This window comes from Pygocentrus nattereri, chromosome 28 (assembly GCF_015220715.1).
Source record: "Pygocentrus nattereri isolate fPygNat1 chromosome 28, fPygNat1.pri, whole genome shotgun sequence".
NCBI classification, from domain to species: Eukaryota; Metazoa; Chordata; class Actinopteri; order Characiformes; family Serrasalmidae; genus Pygocentrus; species Pygocentrus nattereri.
The window spans coordinates 18,295,643-18,320,210 of record NC_051238.1 but is presented as its reverse complement, the minus strand read 5'-3'; the positions used below and the strand labels follow the sequence as shown (position 1 = coordinate 18,320,210).

At 37.3% G+C, this 24,568-nt stretch overlaps 1 protein-coding gene across 2 annotated transcripts; it reads left to right on the top strand.

The window, feature by feature from the left end:
* Positions 1-24,568, top strand: slc38a5a (solute carrier family 38 member 5a). Of its 2 annotated transcripts, none has more exons than XM_017722184.2 (16): positions 1-211; positions 8,666-8,830; positions 12,239-12,323; positions 14,446-14,561; positions 16,193-16,266; positions 16,837-16,929; positions 17,088-17,166; positions 17,470-17,552; positions 17,780-17,838; positions 18,328-18,456; positions 19,230-19,309; positions 19,424-19,524; positions 19,655-19,770; positions 21,643-21,787; positions 22,416-22,519; positions 23,230-24,568. In XM_017722184.2, the coding sequence occupies exons 2-16, from the start codon at positions 8,763-8,765 to the stop codon at positions 23,332-23,334; spliced, it is 1,437 nt and encodes a 478-aa protein (XP_017577673.1). In that variant the 5' UTR covers positions 1-211; positions 8,666-8,762; the 3' UTR covers positions 23,335-24,568. The 2 variants fall into 2 exon arrangements, with proteins under 2 accessions (XP_017577673.1, XP_017577672.1); XM_017722183.2 differs by lacking the exon at positions 1-211 and adding an exon at positions 5,504-5,622.

Genomic DNA, 24,568 nt, shown 5'->3' with positions numbered 1-24,568 from the left:
TCTGTCTCTTTTTTCCCATCTCTCCTTGCCTCCATGTCTTTTTCTCTCTTTCTTCCACTGTTTAGCTGCTTTACCTCTTCTTTAGAGTAGGATTTCCAGCAGAAACCCCCTTTTTCCTTGTTTAGGAAAACATTGTTCTGCTTCCAGAAGAAACCGTTGGGAAAACCATAAGAAATTTGGCTCTGGTTCTGAGTACTCTTGAAGAAGAAAGGTAAGATGAATCTATTAACTCCCTTAGCCGGTAAAAACAGTTAAGTTAAAGAAGACACAGATGGATGGAGCTCCTATTATTGTGGTAGATAAGTTGGTTTGATGTGTTTCTTCTCTGCTTGCCATGTGTTTCATACATGTGCTATTTGACTAGCACATAGGAAGTGTTGAAAGTTCCACCATGAGCCACATGGCACATGTACCTGACTCCAATGAACTGAATTACAGGACATTCTATAGAGACAAATCACTTAATTATGTGCTTCAGCTTCACATACAGCTGTATAATATGTAATGTTTGAATGGTTAAAATGACAGGACAGTATATACGTTTTTGATGGATCTTCTTTCTAGACACTCTGCTCTGGACATACAGTGTCCTTAGTAAATCCTGTTGGACCCATGTGGTGTAAAAGGGCCTAAAGCAAAGTGGAATAATAACTAGTCTACTGTATCTGTTTAAGTATACACTGATGATTTCTCTTATAAATCAGTCTGTCGAGCTTTCCTGTGTCACCAGAGGTTCTTTCTATTTCACTTCTAACACAGAGGGTGGCCATATTGAAATACAAGTGAAAGAAAAGTGACATCTTTTGAGAGTACTGTGCTGTGAAAGCAGCACATTTCTATGAATGACAGAGTCTCATTTCATGATTGTCTTATCTCTGGAACTCTGACGTCACTGTAGTAACATTGTACTGTTTCCTGGAGCGCAACTTCTGGTCTTTACTGATAATAAGCAGACCTCTACTATATGCTTTCATGCAGTTAGATGATAAAGGGATCCATCGTCATGTTGACCTGATCCAGCCGTGTGGGACAGAGGGCCATTTCTTAAAGGGCCCATATCATGGAAAACTGTATCTGCTTGCTTTTTTGAAATGAAAGAGTTTGGTGTAGTATGTAAACACTGTTAAAGTTTTACTTTGGAAAACTGACTTGTCCTTGCTTTTTTTTTAAAAGAGCTTGAACAGCAAAACAACACAAAGTTGTTGAATTTACATGATTCAAATGTGTACATCAGTTCCACTCATGCAATGGCGTACATATACATAATACCTGTGTTGAGATAGTGTATTTCTTTCATGTTGAGCCAATGTACACATGATGAAATCATGTAAATTTAAAGCAACTTTTAAGTACCTTTTTTTCAATGTAGTATGTAAACATAAGTTTCAAAACATTGTTCACTCCCCAGTTCACACAGTCCATGTACAGAACTGAAGCTGACAAAAATAGCCCTTTTTTAAATTCATTGTTTTTGTTATGCCACAAAAAGTTAATGCATTTACTTATATCTACCTATTCAGCCCACACTAGTTTCTCTCCCGTTCACATTGAAGTTATAAGGAATGTTTCATCCCAGGCTACTTTTTGATTGAGGCACAATACAGGGCAGCCTATCAGAACAGAGGTAATTTACATACATTAGTCTTAGAAGCACAGTAAAACAGCCCATTTAATTGTAAGGGATAAAAACAGGTTGAGAAAAGGTGGATTATGAGTGTATTCAGTACATAGAATCAAACATAGAATCAAGACATTTGTAGGATATGGGTCCTTTAATACAAGTGGTATAAGCAGTTGCTTAGGGCCCCTGAGCCACCAAGGAGTGAATAGGTTTTCTGTTTGTTTGTATGTATGTATATATGGAAAGTATTTTCTTTCAAGTTTGCATTTAAAGTAGTATCATTTGTGTTGCCCCCCATTCAGAGAGTCATTTAGGGCCCCCAAATATAGCCCTGTCCTCACACACACTGCCGTGTCATATCAGCACAATCCGTTTATCATCTGAATGCATGAAGAAGTTTCTCTTTCAGGAAATTTCACCAGAATTCCTGACTGGGGGCTTGTGTTACGGCTTTCTGTGAATTTCAGATGAATTTCAGGAACATGCCAGCTGCAAGTGCACTAACTACATGTGCTCTCCTATCACGATCAGTCAATCTAGTATGATACATACAAAATACATAAACATGCAGTGGGCAACCTACGCCTGTTTCCACCAGGCAGAGTCTTGTTTCTTGAAGCAATAGGACAAAATATATAGATATAATAGAATATATAGAATAATTGGTTAAAAACCAAACAATGTGTCACACAGGTCACTGCATAGCATACCAAGCATACATATGCAGTGATTAAATGGACAGTGTAAAACACAAACCAAACTTCAACTACACATTTGGCCAGTTTACCACTGATGGCACACATTTTGTGGCAAGGATTTACCAGCACCTTTGTAATGTGTTTCCACAGCAGAACCACATGTGCCTACTGAGTCATGCTCCATTCCTGTCTGACTCATGAGTACAGATACAGCACTGATATCCTTTGCAGTGACAATTTAAAGGCACTATTTTTCATTTTAATCACTTTGTAGTGGATAAACTAGCGTGCTCAGTTGATTGTAGGCCTCCTCAGTTCTAACTATAGCATAAAGTGTGTGGTGGGGTAGAAAAAACAGCTGTGGTAGCTTCACATCTGCTGGAAGGTTCTCCAACAAGGTTCACAATGCTGGTTAGATGTCATTGGATCTACCTTGGTTGATAAGCTTTGTAGTGTTGTGTTTTACTGTCACCCCACCTAATCCACTGCTTTTTATTGTAGGAGTAATGCTTTTTAAATGAGTTGCTTAAATATTGTGGAACTGGCCTTCTTTTTAACCCTTAGTACTCTACACTTCTTATTGTTGTTTTGCTATACATGTAGGCCTTATTAAAATATATTAAGGTATTAATTTGTAACTTTGTAACAATTTACATTATGTATGGACAGATTTGAGTCTGTACTTCTCACTCTGTTTTTAATTGACTCTTTTGATGTCAAGAAATGACTAAACCTCACTAATGTGATCACTAATGAAGTCCCTGACCTTAAGGGGGAATGACATTTTTCTAATTTTTCAATATTTTCCAAAATTTCTGCATAAGTGAAAGGGTAAGACGTAAACAAAGTAATTCAGAGTAGTTTTATGTGAAATATCACAACAGGGGTGATAGCAACCAGATGTCCAAAGTGTTTAATGGCTCCAAAAGCTGCATAGCAAAAAGTTATCACATTAAATAGTTTCACTTGTTATGAAATAATTCACTGCTGGATGCCTGTGAAATTGTTTTACAATAGTTGTGAGAAAACATTTCATCAACATTTATCATCTATCAACATTACCTAATTTAGAAAAAAAGAGGAATTCCACTTTAATAAATCCTTTCTGTGCAAAGAGCAAATTCCAGCTAGAATTGAATGTCTGCTATAGTGAATTTAGACTTTGTCCCATTGGTGTTATGAATGCCATTCGAAAAGCAGTATCAGGTGAAACACTTTTCTTCAGCATTCATACTATGTGAATGTGAACAGCTGTAGGCTAAAAAGGATATGTGTAAATGCACTGGTTTTCACAACATCACCAAAACAATGAATGCAAAATGGCTGTTTTTGTAGTTTCCAAGCCGCTTCTCCGTCAGGGTCGTGGGGGGTGCTGGAGCCTATCCCAGCAGTTTTCAGGCGGAAGGCAGGATACACCCTGGACAGGTCGCCAGTCCATCACAGGGCAGACAGACAGACATAGACAGTCACTCACACATTCACACCTAGGGGCAATCTAGCACGTCCAATTGGCCTGACTGCATGTCTTTGGACTGTGGGAGGAAACCCACACAGACACGGGGAGAACATGCAAACTCCACACAGAGAGGAATCGAACCCAGGCCCTCCTCGCTGTGAGGCGACAGCGCTGCCCACCACGCCACCGTGCCGCCCGTTTTTGTAGTTTGTTTTGCATATACAGATCATGCGGGCTGGGGAGTGAACAGTGTGTTTTGAAATTTCAACAATGTTCATGTGCTACATCAAACTCTCTTATTCAGAAATGTGAGAAAAATTCAGTTTTCCATGATATGGGCCCTTTAAATCTAACAGGACAACAGTTAGGCCCAAATGCATACTCCAAAATAAGCACACTAAAGAAAAAGGCCAGTGGCCTTCCTGATACATAACACTGCGCATCATACATGCCAATAATTCCCTGTAACACAATTAGAAATATATCAGTAAGGATTACTATTTATATTCAAACACACTTTTATGCATGTGTGGATGCTCTCTTTCCTTTTTAGGCATGTAAATTGAGAAAAAGTTCATGCAAGGACTTCGTTCTGGCCTGTGCTGTGTTTTTACAGCAGGGTATACACGGGCTAACTTGCCAGCACATTAGATTAGCACTAGACCATATATTTATTCATATGAAAATATGCGCTCTTTCTTCTTTTATGTCCATTTTAGTGTATAAATAAACTGAACAGTCTATGTGATATAAACATGGGGCAGCTTCTACGCAGGTGCTAGCTTATCAGCACATTAGATTAGCAATACATTTATTTGTACTACTTAATACTACGTTTATACTTTGCTTTGAGCATATATTCCCTCTTGCATACCTATATGCCCTGTCTGGCTCTTTTTATATTCAATTTTATGTCTGGGTACAGTGAAGAACAGTCTATGTAACGTAAACATGGGGCAGCTTCTATGCAGGGTCTAGCTTGTTAGCATATTAGATTAGCAATACATCCATTTGTACTGCCTAATACTTTATACTTTATTTATACTTTGGTTCGAGCATATTTTCACTCGTGTGTAAATATATGCTCTCTCTGTCTTATTTTATATCCATTTTTGTGTCTAAGTTAGTTGAAGAGCCGTTTATGTGAAGGGCGGCTTATACGCAAGGGCTTTTCTTAGCACATTAGATACTGGGAGCAGTGCTGGTTGAACAGTCTCACAGGAAGGAAGGACTTGCGATAGCGCTCCTTCACACACTTGGGGTGAAGGAGCCGGACAGAATGGGACAGAAAAGAAAAGGTTCACTAAGCAATAAAAGTGACAGTAAAACTGTAAAGACGCTGATTCCACAGTGTGGTGTGGGTTTATGGCCTTTCCACACCAGCTGCACACTGCAACCTTAAAAAAGCCTGATCTCTTAATCTCATTACAGACAAACGCACGCACACGCGCACGCGCATGCGTCACCGCAGCTTTCAGTAGCATCACTTTAGTACGCGCGCACACGTGTTCTCATTTACGACTCTGTAACAACACAGTAACGGTCCGAGTCATGTTTTTTCACACACACACACATTAGTGCGTAGACACACACACACACACACACCTTCCACCCGCCCAGTGTGTGCCCTGGACACACCTCACTGGAGCTAATCTTTATTCCTCCAATCGGGCTGTGTAAGGACAGGTAAGTGTACTGACCCCTCCCTCACTGCGCGACGAGTGTGACAGCACGGAAACACACACACACTGAGTTCAGAGCAGTTCTTAACCTAAAGCCCATTAACACAGCAAAACAACACTAAACTAACTCTCAGAGTAAAACGCTTCTCCTCCTGCCTGCCAGTGGTGAGTAATTCTCTCTTCCCTTCAGTGAACCATTATTCCCGCTGAGTGAGTGAGCGAGCGAGGGAGAGAGAGGGAAAGTGTATGCGTGTGGAAATCTTGCATCATACAGGAGCCGCGGCGAAGTTCAAGTAGAAGCTTCTTATTCTTATCCACCTTAAGTGGGGCAGCAGTTACATGTAATGTGTACCGTTTAAGGTGGTACTGAAACTGCGAAACCGTTTTTTTCTGGGTTTTAGCTTCATTTAGGCTACTTGGCTTGAATTGATATTTTCTGGTTAGAAGCTGGCTGGGTTAGCTTCCATCCTCAGTGTGAAGAAAGGACAAGAACTGTTTTGAAAACTGGAAATTAGCAGCTGCTTATTCTGTATTCCAAAACGCTGAAAACCAGCCGATATCTGTGCTACAGGAGCAATAAGCAGTTGGTGAATGGTTGGCTGAAAACAGTTCATTTTTTCAGTTGCTCTCCTTTCAGGTCCAACAAGTGCATTTAGTGCACTAAGGGGAAAATGCCCTGTGATCTGTTTGGTCAGAATAAGTTTAAAGTGCCCAGACAATTTTGTCCTGGAGGCCGAAGGCCAAAAAGACAAAACAGTACTATTCCTAACAATGGAGATAGGTAGGCTTCAGTCTGGGGATGCTTCGATATGTGAACTGTGGGCCAATATCCAATACTTTCCATGTATGTGTCTACCGAGGCTTATACCTGTAGCTACACATACTCATTTTAAAAATGAGAAAATCTGGTCTGGATTCACCTGAACTAGCATTATACAGAAATGTAATATTTTTTAATGTAGTAAAGTGAATAAAATGCATATTTTAGCGCAGTAGCCTTGCATCGTCCTGCGCTTTCAGAGTGATATGTTATAAAAATGCATATAAAAAACAAATGTGCCTGAACTAGTTTTTTTTAACTGGTTTTGCTGTTCCTCTTTCTAGTAACAAAGAACAAAGTCTCCTTCTTGGACATTAAACTGTATATGGAGTGAAATTTGAACAAAGCTTTGAACTAGACTGACTAGAACTAGACTTTCATTTTAGACTTTGTCCAATGAAAGGTCAGAAGCTAGGACCCAGAAGGAGAAAGAAAGCTGCCTTGCTTCTCTACCTCAGGTTTGCCAAAAGCAGCTTAGCCCTGTCTGTGCCTCTATAAGCGTTTCCTGACCTACAAGCTTACGCTGATGTCTGTACATTCATCATTAGTGATCAGGTAGTGAAAAGAGTCATTACAGGCCAAGAAGTAGTTACACATGCTGGGCTGTAAATTCTGCATTTTATTTATTTTATTGCATACATGATACATAAATACCACATAAATGTTCCAATTTCTATATTTTATAAATGCTTATGGATCAACATCGGTATTGGTGTTGACACATTTGTAGATGAAAAATGTTGGATATCTGCATTGGCCGCAGTTCCCATATCAGTGCCTCCCTAATTATTGTTTGGAAATTGTGATATAAATTTGAGTTTGTATCACCCACCCATATGATAATGCCAAAAAAGGAAACTGTCTCTGATTCCTTTGTTTATTTCCCCTCAGTGTGTGGTCTGCTGATGGATTATGGATTATGTGAACAAGCCTCAGGTCTCCCATAGTTTTTTCTGCCACATGCTTTCATATTATGGAGGTGGAGCATATGGGCACCAGCAGGTGCCTAAAATTTCCTTGTCTGAAATTAACATGACCGCTAGTTCGTTTTTGTGACATCTGACCTCCAGTTAATTAGGTTTAGTTTTGTACAGATTAAACATGATTAGAAATAGAAATTAGACTTCTTCTGTAAATGGATTGCTTCTGTAAATGGAGCTTTATACTGCAATGAAAATGTTTGCTGGCCATATGCCTGGCAAACTTACAGTTAAGTTCATGCACAGAAACAGAGAACACTTATCCACCTTTAGCCACTCATGCGTACCACCCGTACGCAAACTCACATCTGTTCTTTATCAAGGCTAAAATTTCCACTGACTGCATAGCACTGAATGTTTTACTGCTTTATCAATGGAATGGGATATAACATACACTCCTATCACCGTACATCCTGCATGTCAGTGAGTCCCTATAATTGATGTTCATAAAACGTTTTCAAGTGTGTACATAATTGTGTATTTTGCATGTTAAATTGAGGAGTTAAGTCTCTACCTTTTCTGTTTTACCATTGATTCAGTGTCTCCCTTTGTTTCTCTCTCTCTCTCTCTCTCTCTCTCTCTCTCTCTCTCTCTCTCTCTCTCTCTCTCTCTCTCTCTCTCTCTCTCTGAGTGAGGTTATTAAATGTTTTTGTGAATGAGTTCTGAACATGTCCTCTAATCTGTGTGGCTGGTGTGTATACATGCGTATGTGTGTGGGAAACCTGAGTGTTCTGCCTTTAGTTCACATTCATACATCTCAGAACCAGTTTTTTTCTTTCATTACATCTGGCCATTGTTTACTTTAGCCATTGTTTACTTGCTTCATTTTTCAATGACTTGTTTGTCATTTATGATCTACAATACTTCTTTTTTTAATTTTCAAAACTCCCATTAAATTATACATTTTCCAGAAAAACATGAAGAGATTAGATAAAAGATAATCCACTTTCCAAAGGAAGGTCAAAAGAAAACAATTGAAAAGACCGGTGTTTTCCCGAAATTGGAGATCCAAAAATAATTAAAAGCTACAGAGAAAACGGGAGATTAATTGGATCATGAGATACAGAAAACGCAACCAACTTCTAAGACTGAACTTTGATGGTGTGGAAAAGCATCCCTACAGATTTCTTTGGAAAACTGAAAGCAAGTCTTCTAAAAAGAGTGGAAAAAGTAATGTAATAGGCAAAAGGCAAAGAGTAGACACTCTAAATACTGAGAAATGTTAAGATTTAGTTGGGTTCTATGTAGATTTCTGGCACATGAAAATGAATAACTTGAACTCAATGGCTAATTTGACTGGAAAATACATAAGTGAATGGTGGTCTCTGACCTTTGCACAGTGCTGCAAGCTTCTCTGCATAATACATAAAGCACACTGCTCAACTCAATTCCTATTTTTGTGTTTCAGGTTCACTTCTGAAAGTCAGTCCAGAGAGGAGCATATTTACAGAAAATTTCTTTAGAAAAACACTTCCTAATCATTGCTGATCACACCTGAGGACAGTATGGAACTTCAGAAGATGGCTAACGGTCACCATGAACTCAGCCCTGGGAAAAGTACCCTGGAGGATAGGTATGTTTCACCTCTCAAATTTTGTTCAAAAGACAGGAATAAATACAAAAACCTCATTTGTGTTATTTTTTGATCTCCAAATGGTTCTCTTTCCTCTGAAATGTCAAATGTTTCCACTTCGGCATTTCCTTTGTTGCTGATAAGACAGTCTTACCTGAGAGAATGAGTATGTTGCACAGTAAGACAAGTCATGTGTGCAGTTAAGATGCATACTTGCATCATAAGATATGGCAACTAATATGCTAATTGCATATTTACAGCATAATTTAATACTCTGTTGCTTTAGATAAACATTAACAACAAATATTTTACATTGAGCAGTGAAAAATGTACAAGGTGACTAGACTAGTGAATACCTCTATACTAGTTTCTTCTGTAAGGTCCAGTAAAATTATGTTTCACTCATTATGCAGGTTCCATAACTTAAATTATTCAAGGCGCTACTATAAAGTGGGAGTGGGAAAAAGTACATTTAGAGCTGCTGAATAGCAACAACCTAGTTTACCCTCAATTTTTTGTTTGACTCCATGCTGGTAAATATACATGTCTGGAAACTGCAAGGTTTTAGTTAGAGAAACACCTACATTACGGCTGTTGAAAAGAAAAAGAGAAAAATCACCATAAAAATTAAATAGGTCTACAGTGAAATGTCAAATTCTAATGCTTAATTTAAATGGTAAAGAAAATGGAAAATTGTCAGTAACAGTGCTGTTTGTTTTCTTCACTCTCCTCCGTTGGTTGGCACAGATGCATTCAAGCAATTTGAACAGCAGATAAAGAGTGAATCATAAACATGCTCCATGGCAGCTGCAATCGATCAATTGAATGTAAATAATTGTGATTACCTATTTAATTTGGCTTACTTGCATCCTAGTTATGTGTTTCTTAAGAGTAAAATTGCAGGCAAAAAGCACTCAGAGAGTTTAAATATAAGCCAAAAACACTTGAGCATGCATGCGAAAAACATTAGAATTAGCTACATAGCTAACAAATAAGCATTACTCATAGTGCCATCTAAAAATGTTAGAGGACCAAATTAGCAGTTAGAGCTTTTTTTGGAGTGATGTGATGCATCCTAGTAAATGCTTTTACTGCTGTCTTTTATTTACATTTATTTCCTCAACTCCAGAGCACCAAGTTATTTTGTTTGCTGCAGACTGATACAACTGATACAACTCAAATAATTGTATTCATCCCAAAAATTGTCACCTTAAATAATTGTCCATCCATCCATCCATTTTCTTAGCCGCTTCTCCGTCAGGGTCGCGGAGGGGTGCCGGAGCCTATCCACCTTAAATAATTGTGATTTAGTGATTGTGATAATTGTGACAGTCCAAATTCTTTAGTAGAAATCACATAAATGATACTTTGTAACTCAGTAACTTTTTACTTCTGGTTTTGAAAGTTGTTACTGCAAACACATGTTCATTAGATCCTGTTGAGGTTCATAGCAGAGAACTAGTTGAGTGGAGAAATACCACTCTGGGTTGATTTGGAGCATTTAAAAAAATCATAGTTTATACATGTTTAAACATTTTTATTGTAAAAGAATGCAATAATTTCCTGAACACTGAATAGCATAAAACATTTTAACATTGCTGTTATATTGTTAAAAGCTTTTAAACTCCAGTTATAAGAGTACATCCATGATGTCAGTGAGCGTGAACAGCCAATGAGCTGCTTCGCATGCCAATCAATCAGCACTCACTAGCAGTAATGCCTGCCTTCTGCTGCACAAAACCCTTTTGTTGTAGAAAAAAGGAAATATGTATTTTTTTTAGGGAAATACATTCTTCTACTATCTAAAATTAAAGAACTGTTCTGGGCAAATAATTAGAAACTCTTTGAACTTTTCGTTTTTTGCCATTGAGCTCCATTTACTCCCATTCATTGTGGACTGCTTTGTGGGCACCCTCTGCTGTTTAGCAGGCCTGTTTTGATATAACGGTGGGAATAGAAAGTGGCCAGGCTCCTCATAAACTGGCTCTCATTATTGTTTCTTCTCTAAGTAACAGACACTACAGCGGCTTCCATGCTAGCACCCCCTACTGTAGAAACTTCAGGCTGCTATTTGGGAGATTTTTTTGTTGTTATGGAAGAAGCTGCCCTGAAATTCATCTTCAGATGCCAAAACCATGAAGTTTTACATTTACATAATATTACAGCTATTTAATATTATTTAGCAGCCTGTTTAAAATAAATTTTCAGTTTTCAGCCAAGTGTGTCCTGAATTTCAATTTCATTTTCAGCAAAGTTTTTCATTGCTGTTCTTAGCAATGGCACTTAAATCAATAATTACATCATGTTGTGTCAGAAAGTCAGAAAAAGTTCATGTTAGGGCCATAACAAATATTCAGTAGTACTGAATACATTTGATAATCTAAATACTCTAAAACAATAAAACAATCAGTAATTTTATGAATCCCTATCAAGAAACATATTATACCACCTCATTAAAGAAGAACATCACAGGAGCTGAAAACTGAGCAAGACAAAACTTAATATGAATATGGACGTCTACAGAAAAGCTGATTCAGCACTATGGTTCTCATGAGAGCTTACAAACAAATGTGGGTGCCAATATTATGAAAGACATTGTTGCTGCCAAACCTTGTTACTCCACTTTACACTTACTTTTTTTTGTCAGTAAAAATCTCTACTAAATCTCTATCATGTTGTTACTGTGCTAAAAATGTATTTTTAAGCGTAATATTGATATTACATAGCAGGATTTCCCACCTGACAGAAAAAGTGATGTAATGCTGGTAGCAGTTATCAGTTTTAGTCATTTAATAGTTATTTAATGAAGGACCTCAGACATCTCAGTCTTACATGAAGAGGGTTTGGAATTTCTCCAGCTCTGTATCAGGTGTATGTATAGCATGTAATGCTGCTAGGAAACACTAACTGACACTGTGCTTCTCTTTTCTGGCACTGGACATTAGGGCTGAACGATCTGAGGGAGAATATCTAATTGTGATTTTTGTGATCAGTATATTGATTCCAATTGAAATGCAGTTATTTTCTATATATTAAACTCCAGGCATTTTTTTTGCCAGTACATGCGTTTTTTTGGACTTGAGGCTTGAAAAGTGAGGGGCGGATTTACTAAAGTTAGTAATGTGTTGTAAACCTTGCTTTGGCATTAAAAGTGTCTGCCTTGATTTACTACAAAGGGTCAGTGGCTCTTTAGTCCCTGTAATAAGTTGAGGGAGGTGGGTGTATCTCTTTTGCACTTTTGCCTCATTGCATGAGCATTTATAGGAGTTTCCCTCTCAAAGTGCAAAATACTGGGAGGAGAGTATTATAATAAAGGCTGATCGTAAATTCTGACCTCACCCTGAATGTGTTGCATCAGACTGGCATATATTATATTAAATATTTTATATTTCTATTTATGCTCAATAGATTCGATGCTCTGGAGAACATGGCTGAAAGAGACGAGTTCCTGCCCCAGAAGACTGATGGAACCAGAGAAACCAGTTTCACAGATGTATGTATGACATCAGCAGATTACGCAGGTTTACACACATTGAATTCATGTACATTCAAAGGAATCATTTTCTAACTGCAATTTCATTTATATATATATACAGTACAATGGTGCTTGAAAGTTTGTTAACCCTTTAGAATTTTCTATATTTCTGCATAAATATGACAAAAACATCATCAGATTTTCACACAAGTCATAAAAGTAGTTAAAGCGAACTCAATTAAACAGATGACACAAAAATATTATACTTGGTCATTTGTTTATTTAGGAAAATGATCCAATATTACATATTTGTGAGTGGCAAAAGTCTGTGAACCTGTAGGATTAGCAGTTAATTTGAAGGTGAAATTAGGCATTTTCAATCAATGGGATGACAATCAGGTGTGAGTGGGCACCCTGTTTTATTTAAAGAACAGGGATCTATCAAAGTCTGCTCTTCACAGCACATGTTTATGGAAGTGTATCATGGCCCAAACAAAGGAGATTTCTGAGGACCTCAGAAGAAGAGTTGTTGATGCAAGTCAGGCTGGAAAATGTTACAAAACCATCTCTAAAGAGTTTGGACTTCACCAATCCACAGTCAGAAAGATTGTGTACGAATGGAGGAAATTCAAGACCATCGTTTCCCTCCCCAGGAGTGGTTGACCAACAAAGATCACTCCAAGAGCAAGGCGTGTAATAGATGGTGAGGTCCCCAGGGTAACTTCTAAGCAACTGAAGGCCTCTCTCACATTGGCTAATGTTAGTGTTCATGAGTCCACCATCAGGAGAACACTGAACAACAATGGTGTGCATGGCAGGGTTGCAAGGAGAAAGTCACTGCTCTCCAAAAAGAACATTGCTGCTCATCTGCAGTTTGCTAAAGATCACGTGGACAAGCCAGAAGGCTGTTAGAAGAATGTTTTGTGGACGGATGAGACCAAAATAGACCATTTTGGTTTAAATGAAAAGTGTTATGTTTGGAGAAAGAAAAACATTGAATTCCTGCATAAGAACTTTGAGAACAACATGGTAGTGGTAGTATCATGGTTTGGGCCTGTTTTGCTGCATCTGGGACAGGATGGCTTGCCATCATTGATGGAACAATGAATTCTGAATTATATCAGAGAATTCTAAAGGAAAATGTCAGGACATCTGTCCATGAACTGAATCTCAAGAGAAGGTGGGTCATGCAGCAAGACAACAACCCTAAGCACACAAGTCGTTCTACCAAAGAATGGTTAAAGCAGATTAAAGTTAATGTTTTGGAATGGCCAAGTCAAAGTCCTGACCTTAACCCATCAAAATGTTGTGGAAGGACCTGAAGCGAGCAGTTAATTAAGATTAAGAGACCCTTATTAGTCCCACAATGGGGAAATTTCACCTCCGCATTTAACCCATCCATGCAGTGAAACACCACATGCTCACTATTGCACACACTAGGGGCAGTGAGCCCGGAGCGGTGGGCAGCCCTATCCGCAGCGCCCAGGGAGCAGTTGGGGGTTAGGTGTCTTGCTCAAGGACACCTCAGTCATGTACTGTCATCTCTGGGGATCGAACCGGCAACCTTCCGGTCACAGGACCAGTTCCCTAACTTCCAGCCCACGACTGCTCCAATGTGAGGAAACCCACCATCATCCCAGAGTTGAAGCTGTTCTGTACAGAGGAATGGGTTAAAATTCCTCTAAGCTAGTGTGCAGGACTGATGAACAGTTACCGGAAACATTTAGTTGCAGTTATTGCTGCACAAGGGGGGGGTCACACCAGATACTGAAAGCAAAGGTTTGCATACCTTTGCCACACACAAATATGTAATATTGGATCAATAAACAAATGACCAAGTATAATATATTTTTGTGTAATTTGATTAACTGGGTTCTCTTTATCTACATTTAGAGCTTATGTGAAAATCTGATGATATTTTAGGTCATAGTTGTGTAGAAATATAGAAAATTCTAAAGGGTTCGCAAAGCACCACTGTGTGTATATATATATATATATATATATATTTTTTTTTTTTTTTTTTTTTTTTTTTTTTGCATGCATGTGTGTGTTTGTCCATACTTAGTTACTATATTCCATTTATGCTATACTATCGTGTTGTTATGAACACCAATTATAATGTTATAAATCTTTTTCACAGTTCGAGGGAAAAACCTCATTTGGAATGTCCGTCTTCAATCTCAGTAATGCGATCATGGGTAGTGGCATTCTGGGACTGGCCTATGCCATGTCCAACACTGGCATCGTCCTCTTTCTGTGAGTCACACTATCATGGATACTTATAATGTGTGTGTGTGTGTGTGTGTGTGCTGGCCTTTGTTTTGGTTCAGTGCCCTCATTAAATTTCACTAAATTGTTATCGCCATCAGTACAGCATGTCATAAACACAAATGTATTGTCTATGCAAATGTATCTGTGACTGGCGTCTGTGGCTGTGGCTTTTCTGTTGTAAGCTTCATCCAAAGCCAACATCAGAAGGGTAGGGTAAAAGAATAGCAATGTTTGGAGCTGAGCTGCTTTTATTTTTAGCTCATTGTGAAGGGTGTACATGCAGAAGCCACCAGATTTCAGTCTCATTTAATTAAAGGCTGGACACAGCTGTGTATATGTGTGTTTGTGCACGTGTATGTTGGAGTGAGAGAGAGTTTGCGTGTGTTCTTGGCATGAAAGCACCCAGGCTTGATTCTCTATTTATATGCCACCTTAAAGTTAAGTAGGCAGGGCTCTGTGCGTGTGACGTGTGTTTCCAGAAATTCCTATTACGTAAAGTCAAATATTTACAGCGTAAGTTTTGGAGAGGGAACAAACACAAGACTATTTCTTTCTGTCAACTCTTAAGTGTTTGCAAGTCTTGAGCTATATATTTTCCTTAATTAGTACTGTGAGTGTCACACATGAACAGGTTAGGGACCACAGGTAATGCATTCTTCTGCTTTTAGTGCACAGGTTCCATTTATTTGCTTGGAAAAATAAAAAATAAAATACAAAATGTGTCATAGCTTTGGGACAGGCCATATTTTATGTTTTATGTTAAGTTTAGATAATAATCAGCAAGTGTGCAAAAAAAATATAAAATAAAATGTGCAGAAGTGTGTTCTCTGTAGAGGATGTGTAAACTTTTAAAATCAATAAAAACATCAGAAACCAGGGTTTTTTACACAGTACGCCAAACCCTATTGCATTTGTGTTGTGGAAATCAATACAAAAAGAAAAAGTTCATCTATTACTAAAATTATGTGTTGCATTTGATTATTTACCTTATTATATCTTCTTTTTTACAGAATTGGAATGAGCAAATGGCACAGCCTCAGTGTAGATGCTGCAACTTGCCAGCAGGGGGCAGGGTTATGGCAAATATAAAGATTGAGGTTAAGCCAGAGCAAAGACTGGGAAAGGATTAGTTCATGGCTAATGTTAGATAATGAGATTACTAGCTATGTTTACGCTTTGCACTGTAATTGCTCTTAGTTTTACTCTTAGTTCCTGAAAAGATTTTATTACAGAGAAACTGCAGTAGTGCATGTAGGGCAAAGACAGATTCCATCTCAGGTTATTCCAAACCACTGTGGATAAGACGTTTTACACATTTAAGTCCTCTGACAAAAGTCAGTTTACTGACAAGCTGTTTAAGTTCAAAATGCACTGGTTCATTTCAGTCTTGTTTTTTATAGTTCAAGGTGTAGTAAAACGATCACTACATGTTACTATCCCTAAATGAAAAGATAAGATAATTAATTAACTCTCAAAACAAATCAAACATCCCTGTTTTTGATCAAACTTTGAACACTTCATAAGCAGGTCTCATGGCTGGTGCACTCTGGGAAATGAAGTCTTTAACACAGATTCAAAATTCAGTTCAAAAACTCTCTTGTTTGTTTCTGTTGTAGAACACTGTTGATCTTCATTGCCATTCTGACTGCATATTCCATTCATCTGCTGCTGAAGAGTGCAGGAGTGGTTGGTAAGAGTCCAACGTTTAGTTCCTATTTGTGAATTTGCTTTCTTTCAGTTGTTTGTACAATAGGGGAAAATATATATATATTTTTTGTAGTTTAAACAGGTTATTATATCGTTTTACCATAGTATTGTCATTATATGTACTGTACTTGTAGAACACTGATCAACGGCGTGTTTCATTACAAACAGAGCAAAATTAGACTGTTCAACTGGATTTAGTGCAACACAGTATATCAAATATTGAAAACAAATCATTGTTCACAGTTTTTGATAGTATTTTTTAAAATGTAACACTACTGGTTCCTTTTTCTCTGTTCAAACTGATTGGGTGTCTGAAAAAATACATATTGTGACATATTGTGTATCCTATAAATTTCTCAAGTATCCCAATATTATATTTTTGCCATAATAGTCTGCTGTTGTTAACTCTGCCTGTGGATTAAGTAACATTTTCTCACCATGTGTGTGCAGTGAGTTATTTAATGACTCTAGCACTGCAGAAATTGACTCTCAAGACAAATACAGCCTTGTCTTCCTTGCATTAGTTTGGTTTATATTTTTTTTGTTTGTTTAGGAATTCGTGCGTATGAGCAGTTGGGTTTCCGAGCATTTGGGCAGACAGGGAAGATCATAGCAGCCTGCATCATAACTGTTCATAACATCGGAGGTGAGTATGACTGTCAATGTTACTGCTGCTGTCAAACACACTCAGTGCCAAAGAAGCAGCAGTACATACTGATTGTAGCAAAACATTTTAAGCAGCCTTCCTGCATTTCTGTGCTTGTTTAACCTTGTGATAATAGTTTTTTTTTCTTTTACCTATAGCAATGTCGAGCTACCTCTTTATTGTGAAGATTGAGTTGCCCTTTGTTATAGAAGGCCTTCTGGGTCACAAAAGCTCAGGGTAGGTACCAGAGGATTTCTCTCATTTGTATATAATGAAATACAAAATACAGATGGAAAAGGACACTAAAAGTTAGTAAAACACAAAGAGACAAAAAAGAAAAAGGTCGTAGATAAAAGAGAAAATTTGAATAAAAAATAAATGTCTATCATAAAAAAGTGCTGTACATTGTGTATTAGACCCCACATCTTTCTGTGTTTTTCTGTGCCATTTAGGAAAACCTAGTTGTCATGAACTGTGCCGTTAATGCACGTGTGTTCTCCCTTTGTTTTGCTCATCCCCCACCCTGTTATGTCCTGTTAGAGAATGGTATCTAAATGGAAACTACCTCATCATTATCGTCAGTCTTGGTGTAATCCTACCCCTTGCTCTCATGCGACAGCTTGGTATGTCCATCCATCTTTCATCCTTCCATTTCATTTTTCCATTGTCTCATCATCACATTTCATGACAAGCCATTGACAGACACTTTCAGAAGCTTAGAATCATCTTTCCTTACAGAAACAGCAGATTTGTAACACAAAACTACTGATACTGTAATGAACTGTTCTGCATAATAAAGACGTTTTTATGAAAATTTGATCTAAGTGCTGTAATATTGTACCACTTTCAGGGTATCTTGGCTACACCAGTGGTTTCTCTCTCTCCTGCATGGTTTTCTTCCTCATTTCTGTAAGTCTTCATCTGTCATCCTCTGACTTGTGCACTGTGAAAATTGCTGTATATAACCGTGCCATATGTACTATATATGTTAAATGTTAAGTTATGATGACGTACATAATATGTTGTACTTTCAGTATATTGTTTCTCTGTTTGGCTAATCAAGGGAAAATTTAATTAAGCTTTCCCTGTGTGTATATCTTCATATATGTCATGTTAAAACCTTTTTGATGCTCCATTTGAAAATGTCAGCTACCCTTTACATTGTATGAACATTTCATGACTGATGAACCAAAAGAAACAGTCCAAAATCAATATAACATATAGCAACAACTTGTAAATACAGACTGAAAGCATTTAAAACAATCAACGTCAATCAGTACCAGTTCAACAATCTAGCAAATGAGCATGTGAGCTGCCTATGTTTAATAACTAGTCAAATGAAGGTTGTTTAGATTGATGTTTGTAATTTTTTAAAGCCCTTTTTTCTTGGATTAACAGGTCATCTATAAGAAGTTTGTCATGGAGTGTCCAGTGTATAGTGACAACTCCACCCAAACATCCATCTCTGCTGTATACAGCTCAGACAATGACACCTGTACAGCGAAGCTCGTTACCCTCACACCGCAGGTAAAACACGGTGCTTCCTTTGCTCCTTTGCAAATTTGTTTGACTTTACTAAGCTTGGTTGCTCAATTTATCTCAATCATCAGTCAAAATTTACCTTCTTGGATCAATGATTCGTTGGCAGTTTGCATGACGATAAAGTATGTAACATATTCTCCTTACAGTAAGAAATGCATTCATTTAAGGTTTTTTAATGGCACCTTATTGTATTTTTTTCCTTTTTTTTGTAAAAGGCAATGCAAGATTTGTTATTGTTTATTTAAGTCCATTTTTATTATTTGGTCCTTTATAAAAACTCTGATTGATTTGCCTTCAGGAGATTATTCAATTGCTATTATAATAAAGTAGTCATGACAATAATAATAGTTCTACAAATCTTTGATCAGTAAGGAATATAATACAAATAACGTATTACAAATAGTAGAGTTGTTTAGCCAGACAGTTACAGTTCTGTGTAAAATGTTGGCTTCCCCTGGTCACTTGGAAAATCAACAAAATGTAATTTGACAGAGGGTGTATATGAGTAATTTTTTAGTAAAACAAAATGAGACTCCAGTTATTGCAATGATACACCAAGTCCTTGTGTTTGTGTATTTATTTCTTTTGACTAGTATTATAAAACAAAGGAAGTATGTTTCATCTAGAATAACGACTTCACTCTGAAAGTGTCTGAAAACCAGTACTGTGTTCCTAACAGTAGATTGCTTGCCAAAATGGCATTGTCAGCTTGTGATGAATATAAATACAAAGTGCTATAACGCCTTGTTGTGTTGCAGGCTGCGTATACCATTCCTATTCTGGCCTTCGCGTTTGTGTGTCACCCTGAGGTGCTGCCCATCTACACTGAGCTTAAAAAGTCAGTCTCTGTTTTTGGATCACATATAGACATATTCACATATTTCAGTATTTTTCATAGCACCCATTGATAATGTTTGATGTTGGTTAATTTTGTTGTGACTTGTCATTCCAGGCCAACAAAGAAACGCATGCAAAATGTTGCTAACATCTCTATAATGGCTATGTTCGTCATGTACCTGTTGACCGCTATCTTTGGCTACCTCACCTTCTACGGTAAGCATGTGCATAATGTGTGAGACAGGAAAGAATACATGAATGGAGTGGATTCATGATTAAATTACATGTATAAACAGACGGTGAGAAGGCTCACAGAAGGCTCATCATGCATGTTTGTTTTTTGCAGGAAACGTGGAAGGAGAGTTGCTGAAGAATTACAGTACTGCTGACACATTGATGCTGTGTGTGCGTTTGGCAGTGCTGGTCGCCGTCACCCTGACTGTGCCTGTCGTTCTCTTCCCTGTACGGTTCTCTCACAATACAGAACATTTTCTCATTCCTTGAAACTATTCATCGTATCACTTTACAAAAATGTCCGTCAGTGTGAGAAAAATATATGTAGTATATTTATTTCTAGTTAGTCTCACTGTTTGGACTTTGAGATCTCTTCCTTTGTTTCTATAGATTCAGTTTAGTGTCATAAGACTGCTAGAGATGGTCAGTGAGAGTGTTAAAGTGAGAGTTTGGCCAAAAATCAGATACAGTCATATGCAAAAGATTGGGCACCTTGGTGAAATTACGTTTTGTTGAATTTTTCACTAAAAATAAATAATAATAATAATAATCTTTATTTGTATAGCACCTTTCATACATACATGCAACTCAAAGTGCTTTACAGAATAAATAAAAAGAAAACAAAGATAAGCAAAACACATTAAAAGAAATAAAGATAGAAGGAAACAAAATAAAATAATGAAATAAACTGAAAAAGATAAAATGAAAAAGATAGAACAGACAAAAGTTTCTTAACTAAAAGCAGATCTAAACAGGAAGGTTTTAAGATTACTCTTGAAGCTGTACAGGGATGTAATGCCTCTTAGCTCCTCAGGAAGAGAGTTCCAAAGCTTTGGGCCATAGTGGCTAAAAGCACCCTCGCCAATCTTTAACCGGGTTTTAGGAATCACCAGTAGATTACTGTTTGAAGACCTGAGAGACCTGACAGGAACATATCTCACCATCATTTCACTGAGGTAAAGAGGAGCAAGACCATGAAGACATTTAAAAACCATCACCAGAACCTTAAAATCTATTCTAAAACTGACAGGTAACCAGTGCAGTGAGTGGAGTGCAGGTTTAATATGATCTCTCTTTCTTCTGCGGGTCAAGACCCTTGCAGCAGCATTCTGAACTCGCTGTAGGTGAGAAATAGAGCTCTTTGGGAGAGAAGATAAAACAGCGTTGCAATAATCTATCCTTGATGTGATAAATGCATGGACAAGTTTTTCACTATCAGCAGGAGAGAACACATCCTCTACAGAGGACACACTTCTGCACATTTTAATGGAAAATTGCTGTTTGTTTTCTGAGTTTTATTGAGAAAACACAGTGTTGTGCAAAAAGTAACTAAACATTATATTTCCTGTTTTATTTTTTCAAATATGCTAAACTAAATAGAAATAGAAAGTGTGGTTTAAAAGTAGCTGAAACATGCTGTATTAAATTTGTTCCCTTTAGAGGATGTGTTTACTTATTTTCACGTATTTACAGAATTTCATTTATTCAGAGGTGTTCAAACTTTTGCATATGATGTTAAATTTTTCCCCATGACCCTAAATGTAATCCATCATCCAAGACGTGTTTGTTGTCCAAATTTTGGTTCTTTAGTTTTGCTCTGAAGCTACAAGGCTAAAGTAGCTAACAACTTCTGAAAGCTTGTAGCAGTTGATTAGCGTGGTGTAAACTGCATGTCTTTGACACACACTTGTTTCAAAACATACTAAGATGTTAAGTGACTGTATATATGCTGTTATATAAAAATGGTCAAAATTAAAGACAAAATTCAGGTATCAAGGTGACTGCTGTTTTAGCTGTGCAATGTCCAAGATAACAGTATTTCAGTGTCAGAAACCATAAAAGCAAGTCTGTCTGAGACTATTTACTAAGGAGGATTTTTAGTTATTCAGTTTTTAGTGATTCAGTTTGCACAAAGCTACACTGGTGGCTAAAACTTACTTGTTAGCTTCCAAAGCTACATTGCAACACTACAAAATCAAGCCTCAGATACCAAATATATCTTGGCTGGTCAACTACATTTGGAGTAAATTGGAAATTGTGTACATCAGATACTTTAAGAACATTGAGTGTTGACAGCAGGGTTTTCTTTTCCGTGTTCAGATCCGCCGTGCAGTCCTGCAGCTGCTGTTCCCTGAGAAGCCCTTCCACTGGGCACGTCACATTCTCATTGCTTTGTGCCTGCTTTTCTTAGTCAATCTGCTTGTCATCTTCGTGCCCAACATCCGAGATATCTTCGGTGTCATCGGTGAGTTTCTCCTTGCATTTAAAATTGTGCATTTCTCATTCTCATTGTCATTTTATTGTAGTACAGAGGGCACTTTTAAGACATTCCGATGCTCTTGCCTAACTTTTAGGGCCACTGCCACACCACTATCAACACAACAGCACATTAATCACGAAGCTGAATTCCAGGGGAAATACAGAAGACCATTTAACACTTACATACTTTACAAGAGAATAAAACAACCTAAGTTAATAGCCGTATGAACACTTGACCTCTCTGCTAGTATTGATTACTAATGTGGGTTACATTATGCTGAGATTAACATAGGTAGTTAATTTAACTAAGGTAGTTAATCTAGACTAATTTAGGTGACTATTTGCAAGTCATAAAAGAAGCATTAGATGTAGAAACTCCTCACAAAATTACACATAATCTAAACAGACAAATCTCCATAAATGGAGGATTGTTTTACAGTTGCTTCTACTCTTAATTCATTCACAGTCATGCTTGCAGGGCCCTCTAGTGGCTGTAGTCCCTAAAACCCATTGGGTTAATACGATGCTTAAAAAGAATGATGAAAAGTTTTGTGGAGATAAAGTAAAGAACAGCCATGGGTGTCATCTAAACATCTGTATTGTTTTACTTCCAGGGGCCACATCTGCTCCCAGTCTGATCTTCATACTGCCAGGAATATTCTATGTCCGCATTGTTCCTGAAGAACAAGAGCCAATGAAATCTCGCCCAAAAATTATGGTAACTATACTTGGCTATGTCTTTAAATATCTAAATTATTTATGAAATGTTACACTAGCATTCAAAAGTTTGGAATCACCGTTTTCAATTATATAAAACCAATGGTTGCAGATAATGCAATGAAAGTTTATAGACTTTATACTATAATGAATGCCCAAATTTCATCATATTTCAAAGGTGGAGATCAAATCTCAAAGCAGATAACATGGCAAATAGTTTATAAATATACTAAACTATTTGCCAAAAGGTATTTTTAGATAATTACTGCATATTAATTGTTATTTTATTTCTTTTTATTTGCTGTTTTTACAGAATTCTTAAAAATAAATAAAGTGACACATTTTGGCAAATAGTTTGAAATATTTCAATACACATTTATTTGTACTTTATTGAAATTTTTTATATGATAGTTCAAATATTAATTTCTTTTGGCTGGTCGGTAAAAATCTTTATGTACCACATCTGTGGTAAACATGTGCTTAATGTGTACAGTGGGACAAATTATGAAAATGGTTCACAATTAATTTACATGCTTGAATAGACTGTATATGTACTAACATATATAACAGTGGCAGAGGATTCCAAACCTGTAAAAATTATTCCTGACTGTAGTGTACTTACAGCTGATTAAGTTCTCAATTTAATTTGGTCAGCAGTCAAGTAAACAAGAGAAACAAAAGCTCATGCTTGTCTTCCTGTGTTTTTACCAGGCGATCGTGTTTGCAGCTCTGGGCTTCATCTTCATGGTCACGAGCATTAGCTTCATCATTCTGGAATGGGTGACTGGACACTCTAAAGGAATCGGCGGCCACTGATAATATAAATACATCAGAGCAACAGAAATGCACATTCTCGGTAATGTGAAGCTTGAATCAAATGAGCTTTGCATATCTTGATTTAAGGCAATACTGAACATACTGAACGTGACATTTAAAGACTATTCAAGGATTATGTCATCTTAGTTAAGAAACCTAACAGTGTACCTACACCTTCTACAGTAGACTTGATGATGACTCTCAGCTGACTATTTTGCCTGAAACACATTTCAGAGTGGTCATCATATCATGCCTACAAAAAAAATAATCTCAATTTCCAATTTTTCAAGACAGATCTAGTTCATTGTTATTTAATTTCAGTGAAGCAACATCGTATAATTTATGTGAACCATAGCTTTAGAAAAGAACTGATTGAAGCTACAGTATACACACTGCTGACGTTGGTAAACAGCTAAAGGAAAGATTTTATTCTGTTTTTTTATTGATTTTAGAAAACTGTAACAACAAACAGCGTTACATGCTTACAGACCTTTACAAAACTTTACATACAGTGTACAAAAGCTGCAGTGTAGAGCCATATGTGGTACAAATGCAGTTCATATCACCTGCATTGCCAAAGTTATCAGTTACTATCCTTTGTGCTCTACCTCCCTGTGGAATGTTAATATTTGCCATTACATGAGTTATATTAGTTACATGAGGAAAAACATCTTTTTTGTCATCTTTTTGTTACTTTACGAGCTCAGAATATTGTCACTGTCGTAACAAAACCTTTAATGTTTGAAATGGTCACTTTACAGGAGAAGGAAAAAAGTCCTTAACTTCAATTATGTCTGTTGACCAGGGGCCATTCATAAAATGTAAAGGGCAGCTGGCATTTCTCAACAGTTATTAAAACTGTCTGGAAAAGGATTTTGGGAAGGTTTTGCTACATCAGTGATGATACACTGCAGTGTGTTTAGGTCACATCTGCTCTGTGTATTTATGATGTAAATTTGTATTACAGAACATTCTAGAAAGATGTATTGTGTAGGTTTGCTTTACATTACAGCGAGATACACTCATCGGCCACTGTATTAGGTACACCTGTTCAGTTGCTTGTTAACACAAATAGCTAATCAGCCAATCACATGGCTGCAACTCAGTGCATTTGGGCATTCAAGGGTCAAGACAAATTGCTGAGGTGCGACCCGAGCATCAGAATGGGGAAGAAAGGTGATTTACGTGACTTTGAACGTGGCGTGGTTTTTGGTGCCAGATGGGCTGGTCTGAG